At 44.3% G+C, this 23971-nt stretch overlaps 1 protein-coding gene across 1 annotated transcript; it reads right to left on the bottom strand.

The window, feature by feature from the left end:
- Positions 1-1197: 1197 nt before the first annotated feature.
- Positions 1198-21558, bottom strand: ern2 (endoplasmic reticulum to nucleus signaling 2). Its single transcript, NM_001078811.1, is given in 22 exon segments — positions 1198-1837; positions 2038-2105; positions 2193-2316; positions 3019-3146; positions 3388-3535; positions 3647-3846; positions 5231-5330; positions 7420-7609; positions 8523-8613; positions 10911-11166; positions 11361-11546; positions 11995-12113; positions 12587-12734; positions 13497-13575; positions 14564-14825; positions 15053-15154; positions 15600-15722; positions 16157-16229; positions 16813-16885; positions 17256-17289; positions 17681-17798; positions 21027-21558. Coding segments are annotated over 22 exon segments (2874 nt in total). The 5' UTR covers positions 21096-21558; the 3' UTR covers positions 1198-1654.
- Positions 21559-23971: the final 2413 nt, after the last annotated feature.

Below are 23971 nucleotides of genomic sequence, written 5' to 3'. Positions count from 1 at the left end.
GGAAAAGCAGTCCCTGCGTGGGTCTCGACATTTTAAAAGTAGATAAATGGGGTAAAGGCCATTTGAATGTTAATTACTGTAGGTTCCATGGACCACTTTTTTTTTTTTTTCTCCCTCTAGAAAAGTTTAGTGAAGGGAACATTAAGTGCATCAATTGATGGTCATAAACTTGTCCTGCATAGGTCTTAATACACACTAATCAGTCCAGGTTGTAACATTTGGGAAAAGGTGCAAGTGGGCAGGACCTGGCAACATGGAGGGATTCACAGCTTTATTACTGCTGAGACTTAAGTTAATAGGATTGGGTGTCTAGGAATTGCCAGGTGGGACTTTCAAGCAAAAAACAGGAGTTGCCCAGGATCTGTTACATCACTGGCTGAAAAATACCAAAGGTGAATGGGCTGAGAGGTATATTTTAATCCCCTTCCCCACTTTTGACCACCCAAGAGACCATCTAAATGGACCAATGTATGCTGGCCCTACATATCAAGTCTGGCCAATGTATGGGGCTCAAGTGAGAGATTGTCCAGCTAATATCTGAATGAACACTGGGCAAATAATCAGTCAAGCGGGTTAGAAAATGCTGCCTAGAGTTCAAGATCGCAATGTGGGCCTTGACTGAGGGTCTGCATAGGCCTCCATTATGGCAGGATAATTGGCCCAGATTGTTGGTGGAAACCATACTAAACGAGCAGACCTTTATGCGTAACCCCAGATATGCCATATCCTTGGAGTTAATGTCCCTATACATGGGACCTACAGGTGGGCGAATCCAGGATAATTCGATCGTTTGGCCCTGGGGCCACTAGATTTTCTAACCTGCCCGATCGAGATCTGGCTGATTTCAGGCCAGAGATTGGTCGGGCAGGCCCATCGGTATTGCCCACGCACGGGCCGATTAGCTGCCGATTAGGGACTGATATAGGCAGCTAGAATCGGCCCGTGTATGGGGACCTTTAGTGTGCTCCATTTATTGGCTGCCTTGCAACTAGATGTTTTGTTGGAGAACCTAAAGCTTTAGTCTCTTCTCTTTTTAACCATACATTTTAGAAAAATAGTAAAAATGAGTATGTGCTCTAGTCATTGTAGGCTTTTCCCATGCTCCCTGTAATGCACCTGTGTAAGTACACCGGGGATGATGGGCTAAAGCTCCGTTGTTGTTGTGTAGCCATGAAAACATTACAAAACAAGCATTTAATAATTTTAAAAAGTTTTTTTGTTTTTTTTAATTGAAGAAAATTTTTGTGCAACAATAATCTCAATATAAAAAATAAATAAACTTTTACTTCTAACCCAGCCAATTTTTCTCTTTCAGCAGTACCATGCTATCTTTTCACTGACGGAATGTTGGGCAATATGGCCGAAACATGGTCAGATCATTAGTGGTTTTAGGGTCCTTCACCCAACAGTAAATAAAAATATATATTTTTAAAAACTTCTTACGCAGGCCTAAAACCCCTTAGAGAAGTGCAGATTTGGTTCCTTTTTGTGATGAAAATCTAAAACAGTTTTTTATATACAAGTCCAAGCGTTTATGAAGTGGCAGAGTGCAATCAGCTCCTGAACATCAGGACAAGTCTTCATTGCTGATAATCCATTATTTTGTCTTTGCCCCTAAGCAGCAATTTTGACTTGGAGCCCTGAAGCACCAGTCTCAGGAACTTTGCACCCAGTGGTAGTAGGTCTGGAACTGCCTCTCGGGGGAGCACTGCTCCAAGGCCTGGTACGTGTGGAGGAGCAAATATGGGAATCGGGAAGAGAAATATGACACAAACTCGTCAGGGATGGAACCCAGGGTTTCTTGGACATCAGCTGGCAGCTCATGGTAATGGTGTTTCTGAAGAAGAATATAAAGGATTATGACAACTCCCAAGATGCAACAGGACAAACTTGTAAAGGTAGAAGGTCGACCATGTACATCATAGGTCTCTACTCTCCAAAACAGACCAGAAAGACTTGCATCCCCCCATAAATCCAGAGATGTCAGCATGATGGATTGCACATCATTTCTCCAACTTGTTCCCCAACACAACCTACCTTGTTCCTCATGGCTCTAAGAAGGTCCCTCACAGAATTTCCTCTGTAGGATCGGAATTTTCTGAGATCTAAAGATGAAAAAGGATAAAATACATAACTGTGAGGCGGGAAATGTGACCATGTTTCATTGTCTTTATAGTTGTGCCAGGCAGTACCTGTTTGGAGTGGGACAGATATGTGCAAACGCCAGTTTACTCGGACAACAGAACGAGCATCTGACTCCAGGGCGACCACAATGGGGCTCTCTGCAGGTTCCTTTTCAATGCGGTCACTTACATCCTGAAAAGAGAACGTGGTTTAATATACAGACTGATATGTGCAATGCACAGGTGCTATTTAGGCAGTAAGAAACAGGTTCTACTGGGGAAGGTCTGTAGAGGAGAGGGCACAGAGATCAGCGAGAGAGATTAGGTTTGGAGTCAGAGAGGACATGAAGATTAGGGATAGAGCAGAAGATGATGCAGAGGATGAAAGTGAAGGAAGAATAGAAAGCATGGTGTTTTGAGCTCTTACTTATGTGGCCATATGTGGTATATGCAAAAGGGGCCCCTGGATAAGCTCTTTGTGAGCAGTTTTCTGTTTTGTATGTTTATCTGTACAACAGATCGCAAAGGATTGGTTTGGACTATCACATACTCCAGTTTTTTACTAATCGAATGGGCTATCAATATAATGATGGACTTTTTTTTTGGACTTATCAAAGTTGTTCTCCACTTTGGCTTATGGGTAATGTAGTTTTCACGCTTTGATTATGTAATTAAGGGATGAATGCCTACATTAGGACCCTTTTGAGGAAGTAATTAGTATTTAAACCCAAAAAACACAAGTGAGTACACTGACACTTGACAAAGGCGTCATCACAGAAACATGTTGTGCAGAATGGCACAATAAATGCACATTTGCTGCTGAGCCTGTTTTCGTTCCTACAGTTTAATATACTTTGTCTTGGTGACACAAATTAATCACAAACCCCTTTGTTACCTGAAAGAACTGCAAGCGCTTTGCTGGTGCCCAGAAGAACGGATGTATAAGGACGTGCTCGGCTGTGGGTCGGAGCAAAGAGTCGCAGTTGATCATCATTTCGACCAGGTGACGTGCCACCACGTTCTCTGCAGAAATCACACAATGGAAGAGAGTGAGGCTTCCTGCGACACCTCACAATCCTTGCGTAAACAAACACTCTGGGGCATATTAATTATGGTGGGTAAGCCATAACCAGTGATGTTGCCTATAGCAACCAATCAGATTTTTGCTTTTGTTTTCTAACTTCTTGGTGACCATTCAAATCTATTTGTTGATTGGTTGCTATGGGCAACATATCATCCCTTTGTATAATCCCAAGCAGCTCACCATGGGTATCTTCCTGGAGCTTAGGAAGGCTGTAAGATCCGCTCAGGATGTTGCTCTGCCTTCTCAAATTGTCCCCAAATGGATGCTGTCCCTTGGAAAGGACATAATAAAACACACACCCTGCAGAGAATATGTCCACTGCTGCCGTCTGTTAAAAGCAATTCAGCGGGGTCAGTAAAAGTTACAACCTCTTATCATGCATTTATGAAGCACAAACATAATTTACAGCACAGGACAACAGTAGCATAAAAATACTGACTGGGTTTTGCTTGGGTCTATCCCGCAGGACCTCTGGAGCAATCCATCCCTCAGTGCCGGGGATACCAGAGCGCAGGCTGAAGCTGTTCCGTCCAACACTCAGCTTCTTGCACAGACCAAAGTCCGATATAACGGCTCGTACCTTGCCGTGGGCACTGGGGTAAGAGATGAGGATGTTGCATGGCTTCAGGTCCCTGTGCACTGTGACAAATATGGCCACCGTTAGTATTAGAGAGTACAAACTTCCATATTAAATACACATAAATATACCACTTTTCTCCCTACTACATTATTTTGAGCCTACTGACGAAAGCTGACCAGATGCGTATGGTACCTGTATTGTGGCCCAGCCATCCCAACCAATATCTCTTTACCATGTATAATATGGGTTTGAAAATTTCATCTGCTGATGCACCATTTCAGCCAATGAGGTAATAAAGAGGAGGAGCTACAGTTCCTCTTCACTTCCTGGTGTTCCTATTTGTAGCAGGTGCTGGCAAACCCATGGTACATTCTATTAAAATGAAAGGGAAGTGATCAGAGAGAGTAGAAGTGTTTTGATTGCCACCAGTGGAATAACTATAGAGGAAGCACACCCCGCAGTTGCAGGGGGTCCAGACCATAAGGTCTGCTTCCTCTATAGCCACTGACAGACTGTGCGCCCGGTGAGGGAAGATGCACGCACACACTCACTTCTGCACACATCTGCCTGCAGCGAGGAGGTGGGCGGATATGCTTCAGTGTGCGCCAGGCCCCTCCATAGATTTTTTGCTGGGGCCAGCAGCATATCGTTAGGCCTCTGATCACCACCCAAAGTGGGTTTTAACAGAGTTATTTATCCGTCGTTGGTAACCTTGTTGGTCATTTATAGTGTATATTCGGTCTAGTGTTACTGCTCAGTGTTGTGTTGTTTCTTGTTTTTCCTTTCATGCCCATCATGCCAGGGGTAAGTGATATAAGAAAATACCTTAATGAAGCTTAGGACTAAAGTACTAAAGTTATTATGTGCCACTTTTTTTTGGATGTTGTGCCATGGATGGTATTGTTTAGGTACTTCCATTCTGCACCTCTCAAAAGTGTGCCAAGGCACCCCCAGTTATCCCACAAAACACTGTGGGCAGGGGACAAGTAATTAATAAAAATAAATGACTTCTGTTAATAAGTAATTTAAATATTGCATGCATCACACACGACTGGGACACCCACCAGCATGCCTGGACTGACAATCTGTGGATTCTGGCAAATGCCAGAGGGGCTGCTGTAAGATGCCATAGACAGTCACTATTTATTGGGCTGGTGGGGGCTGTTTGGGCCTCTGTGTACTTGTACATGTCTATTTTGAATCTGTCAGGGTCTGCCCACCAGGGCTAGGTGCCTGATGCAAGTGGTCAGAACAGATACCCAAGAGGAATGACTGGGCAGAAACAAGCAATACCCATTTGTATAAAGGTTATTAGAGATAAGTGAGCTGCGCCCTTATATTTTATTGTCTACTCATAGGTTAAAATGGAAGAAACTCCCTGTGCAGTTAATCAGGGTACAGCAAACTGATACACTTATGCCCCTATAGCTTATCATGTCTCACCAATATTAAGGGAGTGTAGGTGGGCGAGTCCAGACATCGTCTGATGCAGGAGTGTTACTGAATCAAGACCAGATCGATGTAAATCGGGGTTCTTCATGTACTGTAGGAGGAAGTCAGACACTGTGAAATGCAATGAATATCCTTATTGTCCTGCAGGCATTAACCTTCTAAACATGTAAATAATGTATGTACAGGTATATACACAGGTAGAGTCACAGTAAAGGGACAGTGACACCAAAAAGTTGAATAAAAGATGAATGACAGGTTTATGTACTGTTGCACTTCACTGGTAAAAACGGGTGTGCTTGCTTCAGAAAGACTTCTATAGTTTATATAAATAAGCTGCTGTCTAGCCACAGGGGCAGCCATTCAAGCAAAAAAGAAGAACAGTCACAGGTTACATAGCAGATAACAAATAAGCTTTGTAGAATACAATGGGGTTTTACAGAACTCATCCATCTGCTATGTAACCTGTGCCATTTAGCCCTATTTTAATTTGAATGGCTGCCCCTGTGGCTAAACAGCAGGTTATTTATATAAACTATAGTAGGGTTTCTGTAGCAAACACCCCAGCTGTACCAGTGCAGGAATGGCTGCCCCGGGGCTACACAGCGGGGTATTTATATAAACTATAGTAGGGTTTCTGTAACAAACACCCCAGCTGTACCAGTGCAGGAATGGCTGCCCCCGGGGCTACACAGCGGGGTATTTATATAAACTATAGTAGGGTTTCTGTAACAAACACCCCAGCTGTACCAGTGCAGGAATGGCTGCCCCCGGGGCTACAGAGCGGGGTATTTATATAAACTATAGTAGGGTTTCTGTAGCAAACACCCCAGCTGTACCAGCGCAGGAATGGCTTGCCCCCGGGGCTACACAGCGGGGTATTTATATAAACTATAGTAGGGTTTCTGTAGCAAACACCCCAGCTGTACCAGCGCAGGAATGGCTTGCCCCCGGGGCTACACAGCGGGGTATTTATATAAACTATAGTAGGGTTTCTGTAGCAAACACCCCAGCTGTACCAGTGCAGGAACGGCTGCCCCCGGGGCTACACAGCAGGGTATTTATATAAACTATAGTAGGGTTTCTGTAGCAAACACCCCAGCTGTACCAGTGCAGGAATGCTGACCCCGGGGCTACACAGCGGGGTATTTATATAAACTATAGTAGGGTTTCTGTAGCAAACACCCCAGTTGTACCAGTGCAAGAATGGCTGCCCCCAGGGCTACACAGCGGGGTATTTATATAAACTATAGTAGGGTTTCTGTAGCAAACACCCCAGCTGTACCAGTGCAGGAATGGCTGCCCCCGGGGCTACACAGCGGGGTATTTATATAAACTATAGTAGGGTTTCTGTAACAAACACCCCAGCTGTACCAGTGCAGGAATGGCTGCCCCCGGGGCTACACAGCGGGGTATTTATATAAACTATAGTAGGGTTTCTGTAGCAAACACCCAGCTGTACCGGTGCAGGAATGGCTGCCCCCGGGGCTACACAGCGGGGTATTTATATAAACTATAGTAGGGTTTCTGTAGCAAACACCCCAGCTGTACCAGTGCAGGAATGGCTGCCCCCGGGGCTACACAGCAGGGTGTTTATATAAACTATAGTAGGGTTTCTGAACCAAACACACCAGTTTTACCAGTCCAAAGCAATAGTACATTATATTTTTAGATACAGGTATAGGATCTATTATCCCGAAATTTGAATAATCTGAATAAAATGGACTCTATGGGAGATGGCATTCCCATAGTTTGGATCTTCCTGGATAACTGGTTTCCTGATATACCTGTACTTTAAGACACTTTCATTTTTTTGGTGGTACTGTTCTCTAAAGCATCTTGTCCTTTCCCACCTGCCAAAACTCCCGCCTAAGGCAAAGCTAGTAACTGAATGCTCCCTAGCCAAGATACCAATATACGAGCCATATGGAGTTATGTCTTCACACTCCTACTGTTATCCAGTGCTGCTATGTTCAACATACCAACTGGTCATTACTCCGCAATTCCTGCTCTCCCTGCTGCTCTCCAAAACCATGGCCCTATCATCACCAGTTTCTTTGGTTCAAGTCCCCCTGATTACAAAATAATGGCCCTGTGAAGGTCCTGGAAGCCCAGGGTTTATATGGCTTTATCTTCTCTCAGTGCTTCCATCCCACTAATTTGTCTCCCTCTGGCTTCCTCACCTCCTGCAGAGTGGTTGCACACAGCTCCAGGGCAATATAACAAAAGAGCTTGTCACTCTCGGTGCAATAGTAGCGAATCACATTCGGGTGCTCGTCAGATTCCCGCAGCAACTGAACCTCCCGATCCGCAAGGGTGAAGCTCTCCGACAGAATCCTCTTCACTGCCACTGCCCTGTCGTCAAACTTGCCTCTGCCAACCACAAAGTTCCCTTGGTTAGGTTTTCAAACCATTTAGCATTTTATAGTAGGATAAATAAGAGCACTAAATCCACAAGGAGGGTAGTCACAGGCCCAGCAATAGCAATAGATTATAGAGGTTCTCAGTACTGTTCTGCCATACCATATGGAACAATTTCATTACATTTGTGGCACTCTAGATAAATATATATGTATGTATGTATGTATGTATGCATGTATGCTACTTTGCTTAGGGAAGTGGGACACTTGTTGCTTATAATAGTATATAATAAACAAGAGGCATAAATAGCCTTTAAATATATCCTTGTAAACCGTGGTGAAAAGATGTATTATGCAAAATAATGAACTGCTCTGCTTTAAATATAAATTTCACATCATCAAATTATATTTTTATTCTTATATTTAACAATAGGGAGTATATGAATCCCCTATATAACAAAATATTACACCAATTTCCCTTAGCGCCACTAGTTATATACTAAACTACCAGGTTTCCAAATACAGAATATGTCATTGAGGAGGTCTACTAACATGCAAAAGAATATAACATTCCAGACAGACTAAGAAATAGGATGCCATAATATATGGCAACATTCAGTTTTAAATATTTTGCATCTGTACCAGGTCTGGATGGGAATAAAAATAGGCCCTGGCATTTCAGGTACACAGGGGCCCAAACAGCCCCCACCAGCCCAATAAATAGTCACTGTCTATGGCACCTTACAGCAGCCCCTCTGGCATTTGCAAGAATCCACAGATTGCCAGTCTGGGTCCGGTTAGGGACTAGGTCACTTGAAAATCCAAGGACACATCTAATAAATACATGGTGCAGGGTACCTGGCTAAGTACCAGATAAGGCTTCACAGTGTCACTAAGTGGAAAAAAGACAGAAAGAATTAACTCACCGAAATACACAGGTCCCACCAGCACCATGGCCCAAAACATCTTTAGGGGAGAAGGAGATTTTCCCAACTCGGATCTCATCGCCATCATTGACTGCGGGTAAAGAGGAGAGGGCTGTCACTTTAGGGTGAAGACTAGTCGCGACGACTAATTACCCACGTGAGAAGGTACCCATGTGGGTACAAGTTGTGGCTACTTTAGCGGTGGCTGTGACTAGATTTTTCTAGGGCATTGGCACACAGGAAGATTAGTTGCCCGCAATAAATTTTTGCTATTGCAGGCGACTAATCCCTGACATGACTTCCCACCAGCAAGAATGTAAATCTGTGTATGGTATAAGCATCGCTTCAGCAACTTCGGAAAACCAAAGCGATGCATGTGCCATCCCACTGGCAATTTACATTCTTGCCGGTGGGATGGCATGTCAGGGAGATTAGTCGCCCGCAATAGCGAAGATTTACCGTGGGCGACTTATCTCCCCGTGTGCCAGTGCCCAAAGGGTGAAGACACACAGAGCTACTAGTAGCAGCTACTTGTAACAGCTACAAAAATAGACAATGCTGATAATTTGCTGATAATTGTCTCTATGTGTGTATTAGCAGAGGTAATTCTCACTATTGTCTATGGCAGGGTATGTTCTAGCATTCTGTAGCCATGACAAGTAGCTGCTACTAAGTAGCTTGTGTGTCCCCCTAAGTTCACCCGAGTGAAACATTGTTGCATGCAAGAGATATAGAAGGTTTGAATATATGTGTGTGCTCCCCATTGTGTTGTCTGACCCTGTGTGTATATATAAAAGGATACATTTATATCTGCCTGAGGCCACTACAAGGTTTTGTTGATCCAGCAAGGTAAGTAACAAACCAAACACAGTTTTGTCCAGTAAGCGTTACTTTATAACCATGGTAAATCTGTGTTAGGATACATTTTACCAGAAGCCCATAAATGGTTAAAGGGGATCTAAACCCTGCATAAAACTGTCCCACTGCCCCCTAGTTCTCAAAACAATTTTACCCCAAAATTATTTACTGATGCAAGAGAATTCACCAATGAGGATGCTGGTTAGGAACAGCCTTCTTGCTGTTAAATCTTACATACTGAGATTATAGAGCTATTTTGGCTTCATTATATGATACTGGAATCAGGTATGGGTTCAGCAGCTCCTGATTAACTAACCCTAGTGTGCATAGTTGGCAGGAATCGTAGGCTACTGTCACACAGCCCCTCTGCTCTCTTGTGAGCGAATTTTGGTGCCCGAACACATAAGAAATCCACTTTGTGTGTTTGCACCCAGGCCGATGCTTATATGCAGGCCCAGTGTCAGACTGGCCCACCAGGATACCAGAAAAACTCCCGGTGGGCCCAGGGGTCAGTGGGCCCTCCTGCTCCTGCCCATTTGGCCTGTTTCATGGTCATTTCCTATTTCTAAATGGGAACAAAGAGGAGAAATATATGGAAGAATAGATGCTTCCATTGAGTGAGAAAAGGAGGAAAAATTGTTTGCCAACCATAGGGTCTAAGGTTTTCTTGTGGGCCCCGGGGGTCCCAGCGCGACACTGTGCAGGCCGAGGATGTATTCATGTGGCAGTAGCCTTAGACTGTAAGCTCCACTAAGGCAGGAAATTATGAACAGTCTCTGTAAAGCACCATATGAATAAAGGATAATAACAAGTGGTTAAACTGCTGCCTCCACAGCTATAATAGAACTACTGTGTGACAGAGATGCAAGCTCAGAGCCAAATCCCCTTCTGTTTACCAAGCTAATAAGGAAATATGTGATGATATATGATATTATCCAGTGAACGGACATGGGCGAATGCTAGTCCTACTCTACTTAGGTGGAGTAGTTTAACTTTCCTTTATCACTTTCTGCAGGGCGTCGCTTGTAACAGATTACGGTCTTGTGGCAATAACACCCATCTCCAGCCAAGTGAAACTGGACTGGTCAGAAACGATTCTTTGCAATAACCTTGGGCCGCCATGGGGGAGGAGGGCAGTCCCAGGCCTGGTGACTTTTAGGCATTAGAGGGGCAGCTGCTCTCCCATCTGAGCTCAGCAGGGGGGCCCGGCTCATCGAGCAAAGGTGGTCATACACGGCAGATTTCAGCTGCCAAATTCAGGTCATTCAGACCAATTTAGGCTTAAAATTGGGCAGATCTTGATCAGGCAGGTTTGATTTTGTAAGATCGGGGACTGCATCAACTCATTAATGCAGTCCTCTGTCCGACAGCACCTACACCCACCTTAGGTGGGCATATTGGGAGAAGATCTGCTCGTTTGGTGACCTTACCAAACAAATGGATCTTACCGTGTATGGCCACCTTTAGTGTAGCCATGTGTCCACTGGGACCCAATATTTAGGGCCTCCCTTACACAGACTGAGCACTCACCTTCTGACTCAACACTCTCCTTCCTCAGTTTCCTGGTGCCATTAGTTTGTACTCCATCCAGCTGCCCACTTGCCCTACTGCCACTGCTCTGCCGACTGTCCTGCTCTTCTGAGAGGAACGATGTCTGGGCTGAACCAGAATGCCCTGGAGATGGTGGGACCTCAGACGCCAGATTCTGCTGGTTCTGAAGAAGCTGCAGTTTCTTTTCCAGCTCTTGCTGCAATTCTTGCTGCTGCCGACGCTGCTGCTCCTGCATCTGAAGCGATCATTGGTATTAGAGCAAGCACATAAGTACTTGGTACAAATTATACAGCTACTTCTCAATGGGTTTTAGAACAAATAACTGTCACATGGATGCCCTGCATTAGCCCCACAGGCCACTAGGGGTCACTGACTACAGACTGGGGAATTACATTTTTTGTTTGCTATAAGCGCTTCGCTTTCTCTCACCTTGGGGTACGTAAATGCAAAGAGGACCCAGCCTCCCAAAAGCAGGGTGAAGATGATCCCAAGGAGAACATTCATAACTGAGGAGTCCGTAGGAACCATGTTTGCTTCTTCCTTGCTTGTATCCACCTTTATACGCCTCTCAGTATCCCCTTGGGAGAGCCCATCCTGATTCTGAGGGGTCAGGAACTGGGGAAAAATAGATAAATTAACAAGGGTGGGCAAATCATATGTCTTAAAGGACAACTGTACATATCACAAAACATCATGGGTTAACTAAAGCTGGGCGTACGCTGTAAATTGCTGTAACCAAAATAGCAGATCTGTACCTGATTAGGCTGCCTACCCAAGTATTATCTTTATTGGAAGATTGCCTGCTGTTCTGTACATTTTTTCCATCAACTCGCTGGGCTAAATTGGACTGATGTGACTAGTTGCCCCCCCTAGCCAACAATCATATCATAATTGGGGTCCATGAAGTGCATAACTGCATAAACAGTAGGAACGATTTAACCCATTAAAGGAAAAGAACTACACTTGGTCTTTGTTATGGACAGTCTACTCAAGTTAGGCCCCATCCTGGTCTGCTAATAGATCATATGCTTCCCTAATGATTATCTCCATCCCACCATCTTACATCATCAAAGAGTGTCCTTGGAGAAGATCCTCGGATAATTGTCTCTGTATCCCTCCGCAGGGTCTCGGGGAAGGCGCGCAGCATGGTTGTGTGTACAACAGGTGGCAATTCATGGTGACCTGAGATGAACAGGTAGTGGTGGTGAGTGAAGGAGTTCAGATAATAGTTTCTCATTATTTTCTATGATTATAATGTGGATTTGGCCCTGAGTGGATAATTATACAGGCCAAACCAGTAGAAATATCCAAGGGCTTATCCCAGGGTTTGCTGCATAAAGATCAAAGACTCAGACAGGGTTTGCAGGAGAAAAGCTATACAAGTGGATGACCAGCGGATAGGTGGGCCCTCTAAATGCATAAAGCACTCAAAAGCAAAAACAGCTCCACGCCATGGAAGATATTAGGTTAATAACAAACATAAGAATTAGTAGCTGCTACTTGTAGCTGGTTAGTAATAGGTTCCATTGTCTTCTATGGCACGTCATCAATTATGCCTATAAGAACCAATGAAACCTATGTCTGGCCTGCAACATGTAGCAGCCACAAATCTTGGAGATTTGCCCTTGCCAGCATCATTGGCTTTGGGTTCTTACCTATGAGTAGCCACTGGTGTGCTGAGATTACGCTGCCCTGTGGGTACTTGACATCTGTATTGGATGTCACGTCAAACTTGGTGGATTCTTTCAGGGTGACATCCTGAGTTGTGGGTCCGTCTACCCGGGCTAGAGTGATACCACGGGGCTAGGGGAAAAGGAACACAAAACAAGGACTCCTTTTCGGCATGTTGTAATGGTATAGCGGTCGTAGGAGGACCCTAAACCCCAAATCTATTTTTTTAACCTGATAGACAAAAGTCTATCTGGTTCAAAACCTCCAAATGACCCCCAGTGCACATGTACACACACGCATAGAGGCCTATCTATACACTTACATGTATAAATATATATAGTGAATAATGTACCCCCCTGCTGTAAAATACAAGGATATTATAGAGCACCAAGGAGTTTCATGGCCATATATAAGTCATTCTACCTTGGGTGGTGGGAGGGTGTGACTGCAGCCAAACCTGCACCCACACTGGGCCCCTGGAGTAGAAGAAATGCATGCTGCCAGTAAAAAAATTTGAGCCTGTAGGGGGCCCAGTTGCAAAGCCCACACTCTGCCTGGCCAGGCTTAGTTATGTTACTGGGTGACTTCTAATATCCTCACATTTTAAAACAGGGGGTACATTATTTAGTGTAATAGCAAGTGACACAAATGACATCACTAAGCACTGATTAGAAAAGATGACATCACTAAACTCTGCTTATAAGGATAAAATTGACAGGATATTTATGGCTCTTGGGTATTATATATTTAGCTATATGACCTGACCTTTGGCACAACATCTAGATCTAGGAAGTGTAAAAACTGACAATCTAACACGTGAACTAAATCATTCACTAGTAATCAGAGCACTGGGATGAATTTGGATCTAACATATGCTATTTGAGTGATTCTTACCACGACAGCGACCCCCTCGTGAATCATAGAACTAGTGGCATAGAATCCTGTCACATGTTTCCCGACATACAGCGATGGCCTGCACACCAAAAACAGATAGAAATGCATTAGTAATTATAATTCTGGGCATAGAGATTTAGCCTCAAATGGTGTCATCCACCCAAATTCTATGGTCATGTTTATAGCTATGTCAAAGTAGAACCATTTTATGCTGACTACATTCATGGCCTAATGAGGCCTTTGCCATCTAGTTTTTTCACCCAGCCGAACTGTTATCTTTTTTTATTTTTTTATTTTATTTTGCATATTTTATATTTACAAACAATTGAACAAGAGAAAAAACAGAGTAGAGAAGAAAGGAGAGGAAAGCAGAAAAAAGAGGGGGGGTGAGGCTAAGGTACCAGTTCTGGTTGCACAGGGCTAATGATCCTCCATAATCACCAAATTTATAGGTCCAGCCACAAGCCCCATACGGCAATAAATTTCTCCGGGCACCCTCTAGCTAGATAAGTTTCTGACTGGGAAGGGAATCATCCACCTATTGCCTAACTGTTATCTTAAAGCCCCAGTGAGATTTAGATTGGAAAGATCACCCACACACAGGCCAATAAAAGTTTCCAACATGAGCAAGAGAGGCTTAAACACATCCAAGGACAGCCCATCTGTCTAAAAGTGTCCATACACAGTAAGAATTGCTAGACTGGCCCTAACCTTGGGTGAGTGATATTGTGCTAATGCAATCGCTTGGCCCTAGGGCCAAAAGATCGCACTGCAATGAAAGGGATAGGAAAAATTGGACTGCATCAATGAACAAATCTGATGAAAAATCAAGCCTGTCCGATCAACACCTGGCCAATTTTTGTTCGGGGGGTTCGGGGAGGCCTGTTGGAGGGCCTCATACATGAACAGATAAGATGCCAAGTTGGTCTTAGCGACATGAATCGGCAGCTGAAATCTGCCCCTGTATGGCCACCTTAACTCTCTTTCTTGCCCTGGAGGAATTAGTGCAGATAAAAACACCATTCAATGATCTACTTACAAAAATCCGCCAGGGTATGCCTACTTACAGCAGATGGGTTTTGGTGCTGCTCAGTTGCTGGACAGCTTGATAGTTCCATTTAATGAGACGGATGTCATGGGAATGGAAGGTCAGGTAACGTAGGGTTTCTGAGGCGACATTTAGATGCGGGATACGCCTCAGGCTGTCCTGGTGCCACAAAAAGAGTCCAATGACGGGGGAGCCATAATTCTGCATCCATAGCACCTCCCCACTGTTCCGGTCGGCTGTGACCAGAAGTCCGTCTCCAGTAGAGGTAAAGTGAGCCATCTCTGTTATGGAAGAGCAGTCACCAGTTACTTGCTGCATTGTGCCATGTGACTTATCCCATGCTTAGTAAAGGGCAAGGAGGCAATTAATCAGAGAAGAGTGCTCCAGAAGCCTATACAAATGAATAGGGCTATGAATTATGTTTCTAATAAATTTTGTGGTTGGTTGTCTCTCCAACCTTTTAATAAGCTGAATATGCCCTGTATCCTTCTCTCCCAGAATTACTCACTGTAGTCGTACGTTTCATCACACATCGGGGCAGAGTAGTCATGAAATGTGGCGTTCCAGCGCAGCTCCCGAGACTTTGTGTCATACATTGTGATCATGTACTCTGCACAAACAACACAACCAGATCAGCCATTCTGAAAAGTACTCTTTATAAATATCCCTGCTTAATTAGGCTTTATTTTCTCTTCCCCTTCCTATCAATGTAATGGTCAAACTTTTTCAATCTAAGGTCCCCCTGAAGGTCCAACCTTTGGTCAGGGCCCCCCTAGGCACAGGAAATGCACACAAATATATATATTGGTGTCAGTCATTCAATGTGTTCCAGGAACATCTAGGAAAGCAAATACATATTCATTCCAAATCTCACCCTAACTGACCTTCAAGCTGGGCTTTCAGGTCTATAAGTGATAAACTGGTCATTCTCCCCAATTCTCATCCCAACTGGCCTTCAGGAGACCCCCTGCCGCTACTCCAAGTCACCTCTCCCTACTAGGGAATATAGCCCCACAGCTTAGCATGTGTATGACTAATGCCCATGCAGAACTCACGTGTGCGCCCAATGTAAAGAAGAGGGGAAGAAGGGCACAGGCCTTCAGAGGACTCTGTGGATAGAGTTGTCTGCTTCTCTCCTGACTTTGGATCCACAACAAACCAGGCATCTTGCTTCTTCCCTAGGGCAACAAACAGAGCTAAGGTTTTGGATGGGGGAAATGCCAGTAATATTACAATGATATTAAAAATCAGATTAACTGAGGAATACTACAGCTACCATGATCCTTGCCTTAGTATTTGTGGCTTGGTAGTCTAGTGTTCTCAGAAGAAAGACTTAAGGTGGCCATACATGCTAAGATCAGTCTAAGGGACCAATATCGGCAGCTAGAATCGGCACGTGTATGGCCACCTTTACATTAAATCACACCAATAATACAATGCATCAATGCCCAACCAAGGCAGCTGAGGGGTTGAATGCACCCTTTGGTGGGCTGCTGTGTTTTTTTGTTTTTTTTTACAATTTATCAATATTTGTCCTTCTTGAGTAGTAGGCGAGGCCCCAGAATGTTCCCTGTGACTGACAGAATAACCGAGATTCCCAAATTGTGCTTACCTGTATACAGAATTCCATCTGAGCTGCGGCATGGAGAAGACTGCACTAATTCTGGGATAGTGAATGGTAATTTCTAAGGAAAAAGCAAAGACTGTGTCATATTTCTCCATGGGGTCAGATAAATATTTCAGCAGAACTGCTGGCTTCTTAATAAAAGTCATTCTCCCTATAACACAGCCTGCACTGATACCCCCAAACAATTCCCCCATGCCCCCAGGAACTAATCTTAGAATGTCATTGTGCAAGTATTTGCCACTGATGTTGAACTTACTGCACTGCTCACTTAATGTTAGGTCCAATTCTGTATTTAAATGCATACTGTAATCATGAATAAACCCCTTTGTAACCCCCATCCTATCATTATCCATTGTTTGTGTTTAGATAACAACATTTAAAGGGTGTAACATGTTTGCAGTGCATGACCAAGTGAAGTGCATTTTTTAAAGTATTAAAAAAATTAACTGCGTGCCAAGGATACAAGACAGGGCAATACATTTTGCCAGCTTCCCTTTATAGAGCCACAGGAAGCATTTTTCCTATAACATCAGCTGTTATACAGTACTATTCAGGTACCACATTTCCTCCAACACATCATTGTCTCACTGCTTATATAATTGATTTACGGGTTATATTTGGTCTTGTTTCTATTTACTCACCATGAGTCCTTCCTTGTTTCTCCCCCCTAGGATGTACAAGCTGCCATCGCTGGGGTCCGGCAGGAAGGCTGGCCTGGGGACAAGACATAAAACTCAGGTAAAAAATGCACAGATTTCACACTGCCTCCTTGCTCAGCAGATCCATATAAAGGACTGACAGCTGATAGACCCAACCAGGCTACGACTGACAATCTGTGGGTTCTGGCAAATGCCAGAGGGGCTGCTGTAAGATGCCACAGACAGTCACTATTTATTGGGCCTGTGGGGGCTGTTTGGGCCTCTGTGTATTTAAAAATGACAGCGTCTATTTTGTTTCCCAGTCTGGGCTTGGCATCAGTGTAAAAAAGAACCAAAAGCACAGCAGCTACAGATCCTAGAGAAACCACCCTCCCCCTACCTAAAATAATGTGTTGGGAAGACATTGTAATGATTTCAGCACTTACTCTGACACATACAGTGGCACTTGAATAACCGGATCTGAAACAGAACAAATTGAAGTACAAATTATATCGCTCTTGTGTCACTGGCAAATAGGAGGCTTTTAAAAGAGATGGTAAAATAAATGAATCAGTGTCTCCATAACCTGAACTTTATTGCTGACACATTTGTGTAATTAATATACTAGCAGTCAGGGCAATTTATTTGTCTTCACAGGGAATAATAAAGTGAGACTGGCAGCTGGGGTACCTCTGGGCTGCAGGTATGCTGGGATATTCCCAAATATATGGGCACAGTCTATTGTATTCACAGAATATTTATATTCATATATGTTAATAGGAGCTGCCATATTGCATCTGAGGCACTCAGGCATCAAAAAACATTCAAACAATCTACTGAGGCCCACTAGGGTTGCAGGGTAAGCACTTACCATCTTTGAGAGTCCACAGCACAGTCCCGCTCCGCTTACTGACAGCATGGAGGTTCCCATCCAATGTGGACACGAAGAGCAGGGACTCTGGGAGAGAAACAGATGCCCCAGCATCACACTGGGAGAAACAGAGAGAGGCAACAATGAGAATCTGAAGTGCACTGGGTAGTGGGCAAAAGCAGTCAGGCCTGAGCAGGGAGTCTAAATATGACCTGGCAGACATTCCAAGTACACAGAGGCCCAAACAGCCCCCCACCAGCCCAATAAATAGTGACTGTCTATGGCATCTTACAGCAGCCCCTCTGGCATTTGCCAGAACCCACAGATTGCCAGTCTGGGCCTGACAGCAGTATTACATTGTGCCATTCTGGTGACATACAGAGATGCAGGGAATACGGTAGTTCAATACAGAGTTGCTGGAAACAAAGCCACACTGAGTTGTCAAGTCACATTAACTGGCACCGAGTGATTCCAGATACAGATTCATATACAATGGGGACAATAGCAAGCAATATTTCCCATGGTTATAATTACAATAGCCTCAGTGCAACACTGTCTCCAGCAGAAGCCAACAATACACCATCAGGTCCTTAATCATCGAAAGCAAAATGGGTTCCTAATACTTCCAAAGTTATTTCACGACCCTGGTCTTAACTAAAGCTTTACAGACAGCTGATTAGCTTAGATACGTTTATCAGGTCCTGAACATACTGGGATAAGCCCACACAGGTCAAATCACAGAGGAGCAGAGCTGAACTACAGTACACACACAGCAGAACACAAAGGGGGATGTACCAGCACTTCAATGTCCAATAGCTGCCTGGAAACATCCCTATTACCCCTCCTGAATCCTGTGACCTGTCTCAGACCCTGATATATCCAGAGGATTCCAGTGCCACACAAAGGAGACAACTTCCATACAGTTGGGCTAATAGACAGTTTGCTGGGGGTCCTTTCATGTGAAATAATTTTTAAACGAAGCACCCTTCAGATAATCATTATTTCTTTTTTCTTCTATTTTATTAAAATTTAACTTTCTATTTATAAATTATTCTTAATGGAGATGTCCTTGTGGTGTCTGGTTCTTCTTGCTGATTGTTACTATCATGCCCGGACTGGCAAACTGTGGGTTCTGGCAAATGCCAGAGGGGCTGCTGTAAGATGCCATAGACAGTCACTATTTATTGGGCTGGTGGGGGCTGTTTGGGCCTCTGTGTTCTTGAAATGTCAGGGCCTATTGTGAATCTCAGTCCAGATCTGAGTTCAACCCCACAAAATGTATTTATGATCCGGTACCCCTGCCTTCCAAACAAGTTGCAGTAGCAACCCCTTCCACTTCCTCCCTTTACAAACCTGATTTCATTTCTTGGTTTGAGCCACAAGAAAAGATTTCATTGCTTGAAGTGTTTATTTTACAGAAGAAATACATGGGCAGGTAAACATAACTGAACATCTTATGAATCTCCTGACTTTAAAAACAATTTAGCAACATTTTACTAAAAAAAATAAACTTAAAGAAACATTGGTTGCTAAGCTTGGTTCTTTCGAGGTAAAAGGCTATCTGGCAGAAGTGTGAAGCCTTAAATATAAAAAAAAAAGAGATTTTTCAGATCATGCGAAGTCTCTAAAATAGCAAAGATAGTAGCTGATAGCGGGTACATGGAACTGGTCCATCCAGTTTGCCCATATAGCTTTACTACAGATACATCCTTGTCTTTCCTAAAACTGTTAAAAGGAGCTCCGCCCAAAAACTGTTTTTTCATTTTTTTTTGGGCTTATGAAAGAAAATGTAATTCTAAGCAACTTTCCAGTCAACCTCCATTTTACAGTTTTCAAGAGACCGGAAATGTGATAAAACAGTAAAATGGGGGGTGGGGGGCATAAAACTGAGGATTTACTAAAAAAGTGGTGTGGACTGTGAAAAAACGACTTCAAATTGGGGGTAATGTCAAATGTTTCTTGAAAAGTAATATTCCCAAGTGGCGTTTTATGGACATTTGGACACAATAATGCTAAGTTTTTCCTGCTTTTTACACCAGGAAAAGTATCCATTGAAATGCAAAAAAAAAAAAAAACAGCATCAATTCTGGGAAATGTAAAAAATCAGCTGCATAAATGGGGTTTGACTGTACATGAATTAAAGATTTTTAGTGGTTTTAAAGTTGTGTGTAAGTATAATTGCAGGTAGAAGTATTATTTGTTTCACCCTTTATGTTCTCTGGTTCTGACTCTTAAAAAAGAACAATAAAGCAGTTGTCCCCCTGGTCTGTTAAAGGGACAGTAACACCAAAAAATGAAAGTGTATAAAAGTAATTACTATATAATGTACTGTTGCCCTGTACTGGTACAACTGGTGTGTTTTCCTTAGAAAGACTACTATAGTTTATATAAATAAAGCTTCTGTGTAGCCACGGGGGCAGCCATTTACAGGAGAAAAGGCACAGGTTACTTAGCAGATAACAGATAAAACCCCATTATATTCTACAAAGCTTATCTGTTATCTGCTATGTGCCTGTGCCTTTTCTCCTTTTTCCCAGCTTCAATGGCTGCCCCCGTGTTGACATAGCAGCTCATTTATATAAACTATAGTAGCCTTTCTGTTGCAAACTTACCAGTTTTACCAGTGCAGGGCAACTGTACATTATATTTTAATTACTTTAAAACACTTTCATTTTTTGGTGTTACTGTTCCTTTAATGATCTGCTACATTGTTTCAGGAGCCTAAATCAGAAGTGCAGAAGAGAATATAAAAAGCAAGACAGATATAGGGGTGTATTTTTTTTTGGTACAGCCCATAGGGGGGCCCTTTGCTGATTGGCACATGAACCCCTTAACCCTCTGGCATTATTAAACTGAAAGTGTCTGTTGGATGGGGGAAATTTTTTGGGCTGCTCACTGCTCTCAAAATTGCTTTTTCTTTCTTTTTGGATTGATTTTCCCTTTCAATGCATTTTTCAAAGATTTTCACAAGCCACAAAATGGTGCGTCTGTTCAGCTGTTAAAGACTGAGCTTTTGCCTTTTTGATTTGTAGATTGTAAGCTCTTTTGGACAGGTCTCTTGTTACCTCTTGTATCGGTTAATGATTGCTTTATATGTTACTCTGTATGTCCAATGTATGAAACCCACTTATTGTACAGCGCTGCGGAATATGTTGGCGCTTTATAAATAAATGTTAATAATTCCAGTCTGTGACCCCCATCTTAACATGAATAATCACTTGCCATTTGATCCCCCCATTCACTTACTGAGGGAGGCAGGTTTTCAGTTCCTAACTCTCACTAATGACTGTAATCTCAGATAAGGATACTCTGGCAGTAAAAGCAATTACAATAAAACAGGGCTTACCTGCAGCAGGTGTGCAGAGAAGAAGGCGAGGATCAGCCAGAGCCAGGGATGTGAGGCTAAAGGTGCCATACTCTTGGGTGCTTGTTACCAGCAAACTGGGTGCCTCTAGGGCTTCTCATCCTCTCTTCCTTCAGAGATTGGGGAGCTCCCTGCCTCCTCTAATGCCCCTTCATGGCACCTATACCAATTATATCAGAACCCTAAGAAACTTTTAAGGGGAATCCCACTGTTTCGACTGAGTGCTAGCTCTGTGACCAAGAAAGCTTCAAGGCCACTGGGCAAGAGGTAGCCAAGTCTGTCTCTACAGCAAGTACTGTGTATAAATCAGACTGCCAGGGAGGCTTGGTACTAAATATATAATAGCTTACAAGATCTCCTAGGCTCTTCCACTAAAGGAATACAGAGGCTATGAAAGAATGGGTAGAGCCTGGGTTAATGGGTAGCTGGTACCGGCGAGTCCAATGAAACAAGGCTAGAAGTAGCCCAGAGCAGCTTGCCACTGATGACTGTCCCCTATGCCGTCCGTTGCTTCCGGGTACGAGGCGGATCTGCAGAACAATAACATATGCCCACCTGTACGACTCCAGAGGCTTCTCGGGTTGCACTGACAGAACAGCGTCCAATTGCAGCCGGCCTCACGCCGCCAGAGCCAATAGCGAGATGAGAGGGGCGGGGTTTGCCTGTACCATGAAGCAGGGGGCGGGGCCTGCCTGTACCAGGAAGCAGGGGGCGTGTTGTCAGTGGTTTCTTATTCGGGCAGTTCCGCAGCGGACACGTGGAGCTGATGAAATGTCTAAATAGAGCGGAGTCGGCGGAAAGGCACATAGGGCTGTGCGTACGCGGTGTTGGGTCACATCATGGGGCAGTGCAGATCAATGCGACAAGATGTATGAGGGATTAGCAGGAAATGCGTCTGCGTCTATTCAGGTCACCAACAGGAGGTCGGACTTCAATTATTTGTGCCTTTGATGTGACTGGAGAGTTGGCTATGGCTTTCCTCAGTGGGAAAATCTGCACCTGGGCAGTGACCTATGGCAATCAACAAAAAGTCTCCTTTTACTGGCTGGCTGAACAAGGCTGCTCACTGGCTGGGTGCTGCCCAGGTGCAGGGGTGCTCACTGGCTGGGTGCTGCCCAGGTGCAGGGGTGCTCACTGGCTGGGTGCTGCCCAGGTGCAGGGGTGCTCACTGGCTGGGTGCTGCCCAGGTGCAGGGGTGCTCACTGGCTGGGTGCTGCCCAGGTGCAGGGGTGCTCACTGGCTGGGTGCTGCCCAGGTGCAGGGGTGCTCAGTGCTGGTAAATGGGGTACAATGGAGAGATTAGTTGCCTAAAGGGCCGGATTTAGCTGTGGTCTGGGGTGTACAGAGCCCACTAGGGCTGCCATCTCAGGGGCCCCCAGTCACAACCTCCACACTGAGCCCAGAGTCAAACCACCACCCCACATCCCAGATGCACTGCCTGCCTTCATCCCTTCTTTCAGTGCAACCAGGGTCGGACTGGGACACTGGGAAAAATACTGGTGGGCCCCGGCGGCCCAAACCCGACCCTCTGCCCGACCGCTCCTCCCCTGACGCGTTAAATTTACGCCCTGCACCCCCAAGTCTGACCCTGAATGCAACAAGCTGATCGGGTGGGGGTTGGGGAGCAACATGTTGCTCATGAACCACTGGTTGGGGATCACAGATATAGAGTCAGTTTAAATCTCAGATAAGAATTAATCCCATTTTAAACAGCCCCTCCCTTCTGTCTTTATACAAAGCCTCAATTATCTACAGTTATTTACCTTTTAGACACTGAATAAACATTAATGCTTCCCAAACTGCAGGGCTGCCCAAAGCAGTGGCTAGGGGCCCAGCCCAAAGGCCTGTTAGGGCTGAGTGTTCACTATTACTATTTTGGATACCAAAAACTATGGAAGAGCGAGAGGGACAGCCAAGGGGAAAGGAAGGCCCAACCAAATTTTTTTGGAGGGTCCTTAATCCAAAAGTCAGTACATCCAGAGGTGCTTCAGATTTGAATGATCCCTGGACACGCTGAGGTGGACTTTGTGTAAAGGTGGCCTTACACGTAGCAATAACAATCTTTTGTGCGACCATTGGTCACACGAAAGATCGTTCCCACCCTCCACTGACGTTCAGGGCTGAATCATCAGATATGAAGGTAGAAACAGTAGGAATTCTACCTCCATCTGCCGATTCAGCACTGAAAGTAGATTTTGCTAGTGCATTTTTAATGGTGCCCCGATCAAAATGTTTTAACCTGGCCGATATCCGCAGCCTTTTGCGATATCGGTCGCCTCTTCGAGCCGCCATACACAAACTGAATATCGTATGTTAATATCGGTGTGTGTATGGCCGGCTTAAAGCCTGTGCCTGCCATTAAGAGCTTTGGTTGAGGGAATGCATCACTAACTGCACTAAAGTCTGCAATTCCAATTGAAAGGGGGCCTGTCAACCAGAGATAAAAAGCTGCATAATTAAACACAAAACCCTATTTTTTTTTTAATCATCCATGCCTGTTATAAATGTATTTCAAAATTTTAGCTGTCAATCATACATTGCCTGCACCGCCTTTCTGTGCGGGAGTAGCAGTGGATCTGCTGGTGAACACAGATCCAGTGGGCCCAGACCTAGAGTTATACCCATTCTGTGGCACGTTCTATGACAACCTTTTTTATAGTGTGAGGATGGTTGCATGGAATTTCTTACACAAGTCATAAATCGGAGGGGGGGGGGGGAGGTAAGTAGATCCGGTTACTGGCACTCCCTGTGCTAGCCAAATAATAGCTGAGGTTCCTGTGGCTGCGTTCTGCATGGATTAATGCAGGTTGATTTATTGTTTTCCTTGGGGAAGAAATTATTCCATCAAATGTTTTTTTTTTTCCATAGATGTTACGCTTTTTGTGTAATGGGTGAACTTTTGGGCTTGCTGTGTTTAGCAGTGTATT

The sequence above is a fragment of the Xenopus tropicalis genome, chromosome 9 (genome assembly GCF_000004195.4).
Source record: "Xenopus tropicalis strain Nigerian chromosome 9, UCB_Xtro_10.0, whole genome shotgun sequence".
NCBI classification, from domain to species: domain Eukaryota; kingdom Metazoa; phylum Chordata; class Amphibia; order Anura; family Pipidae; genus Xenopus; species Xenopus tropicalis.
This window is presented reverse-complemented; position numbering and strand designations above follow the sequence as displayed.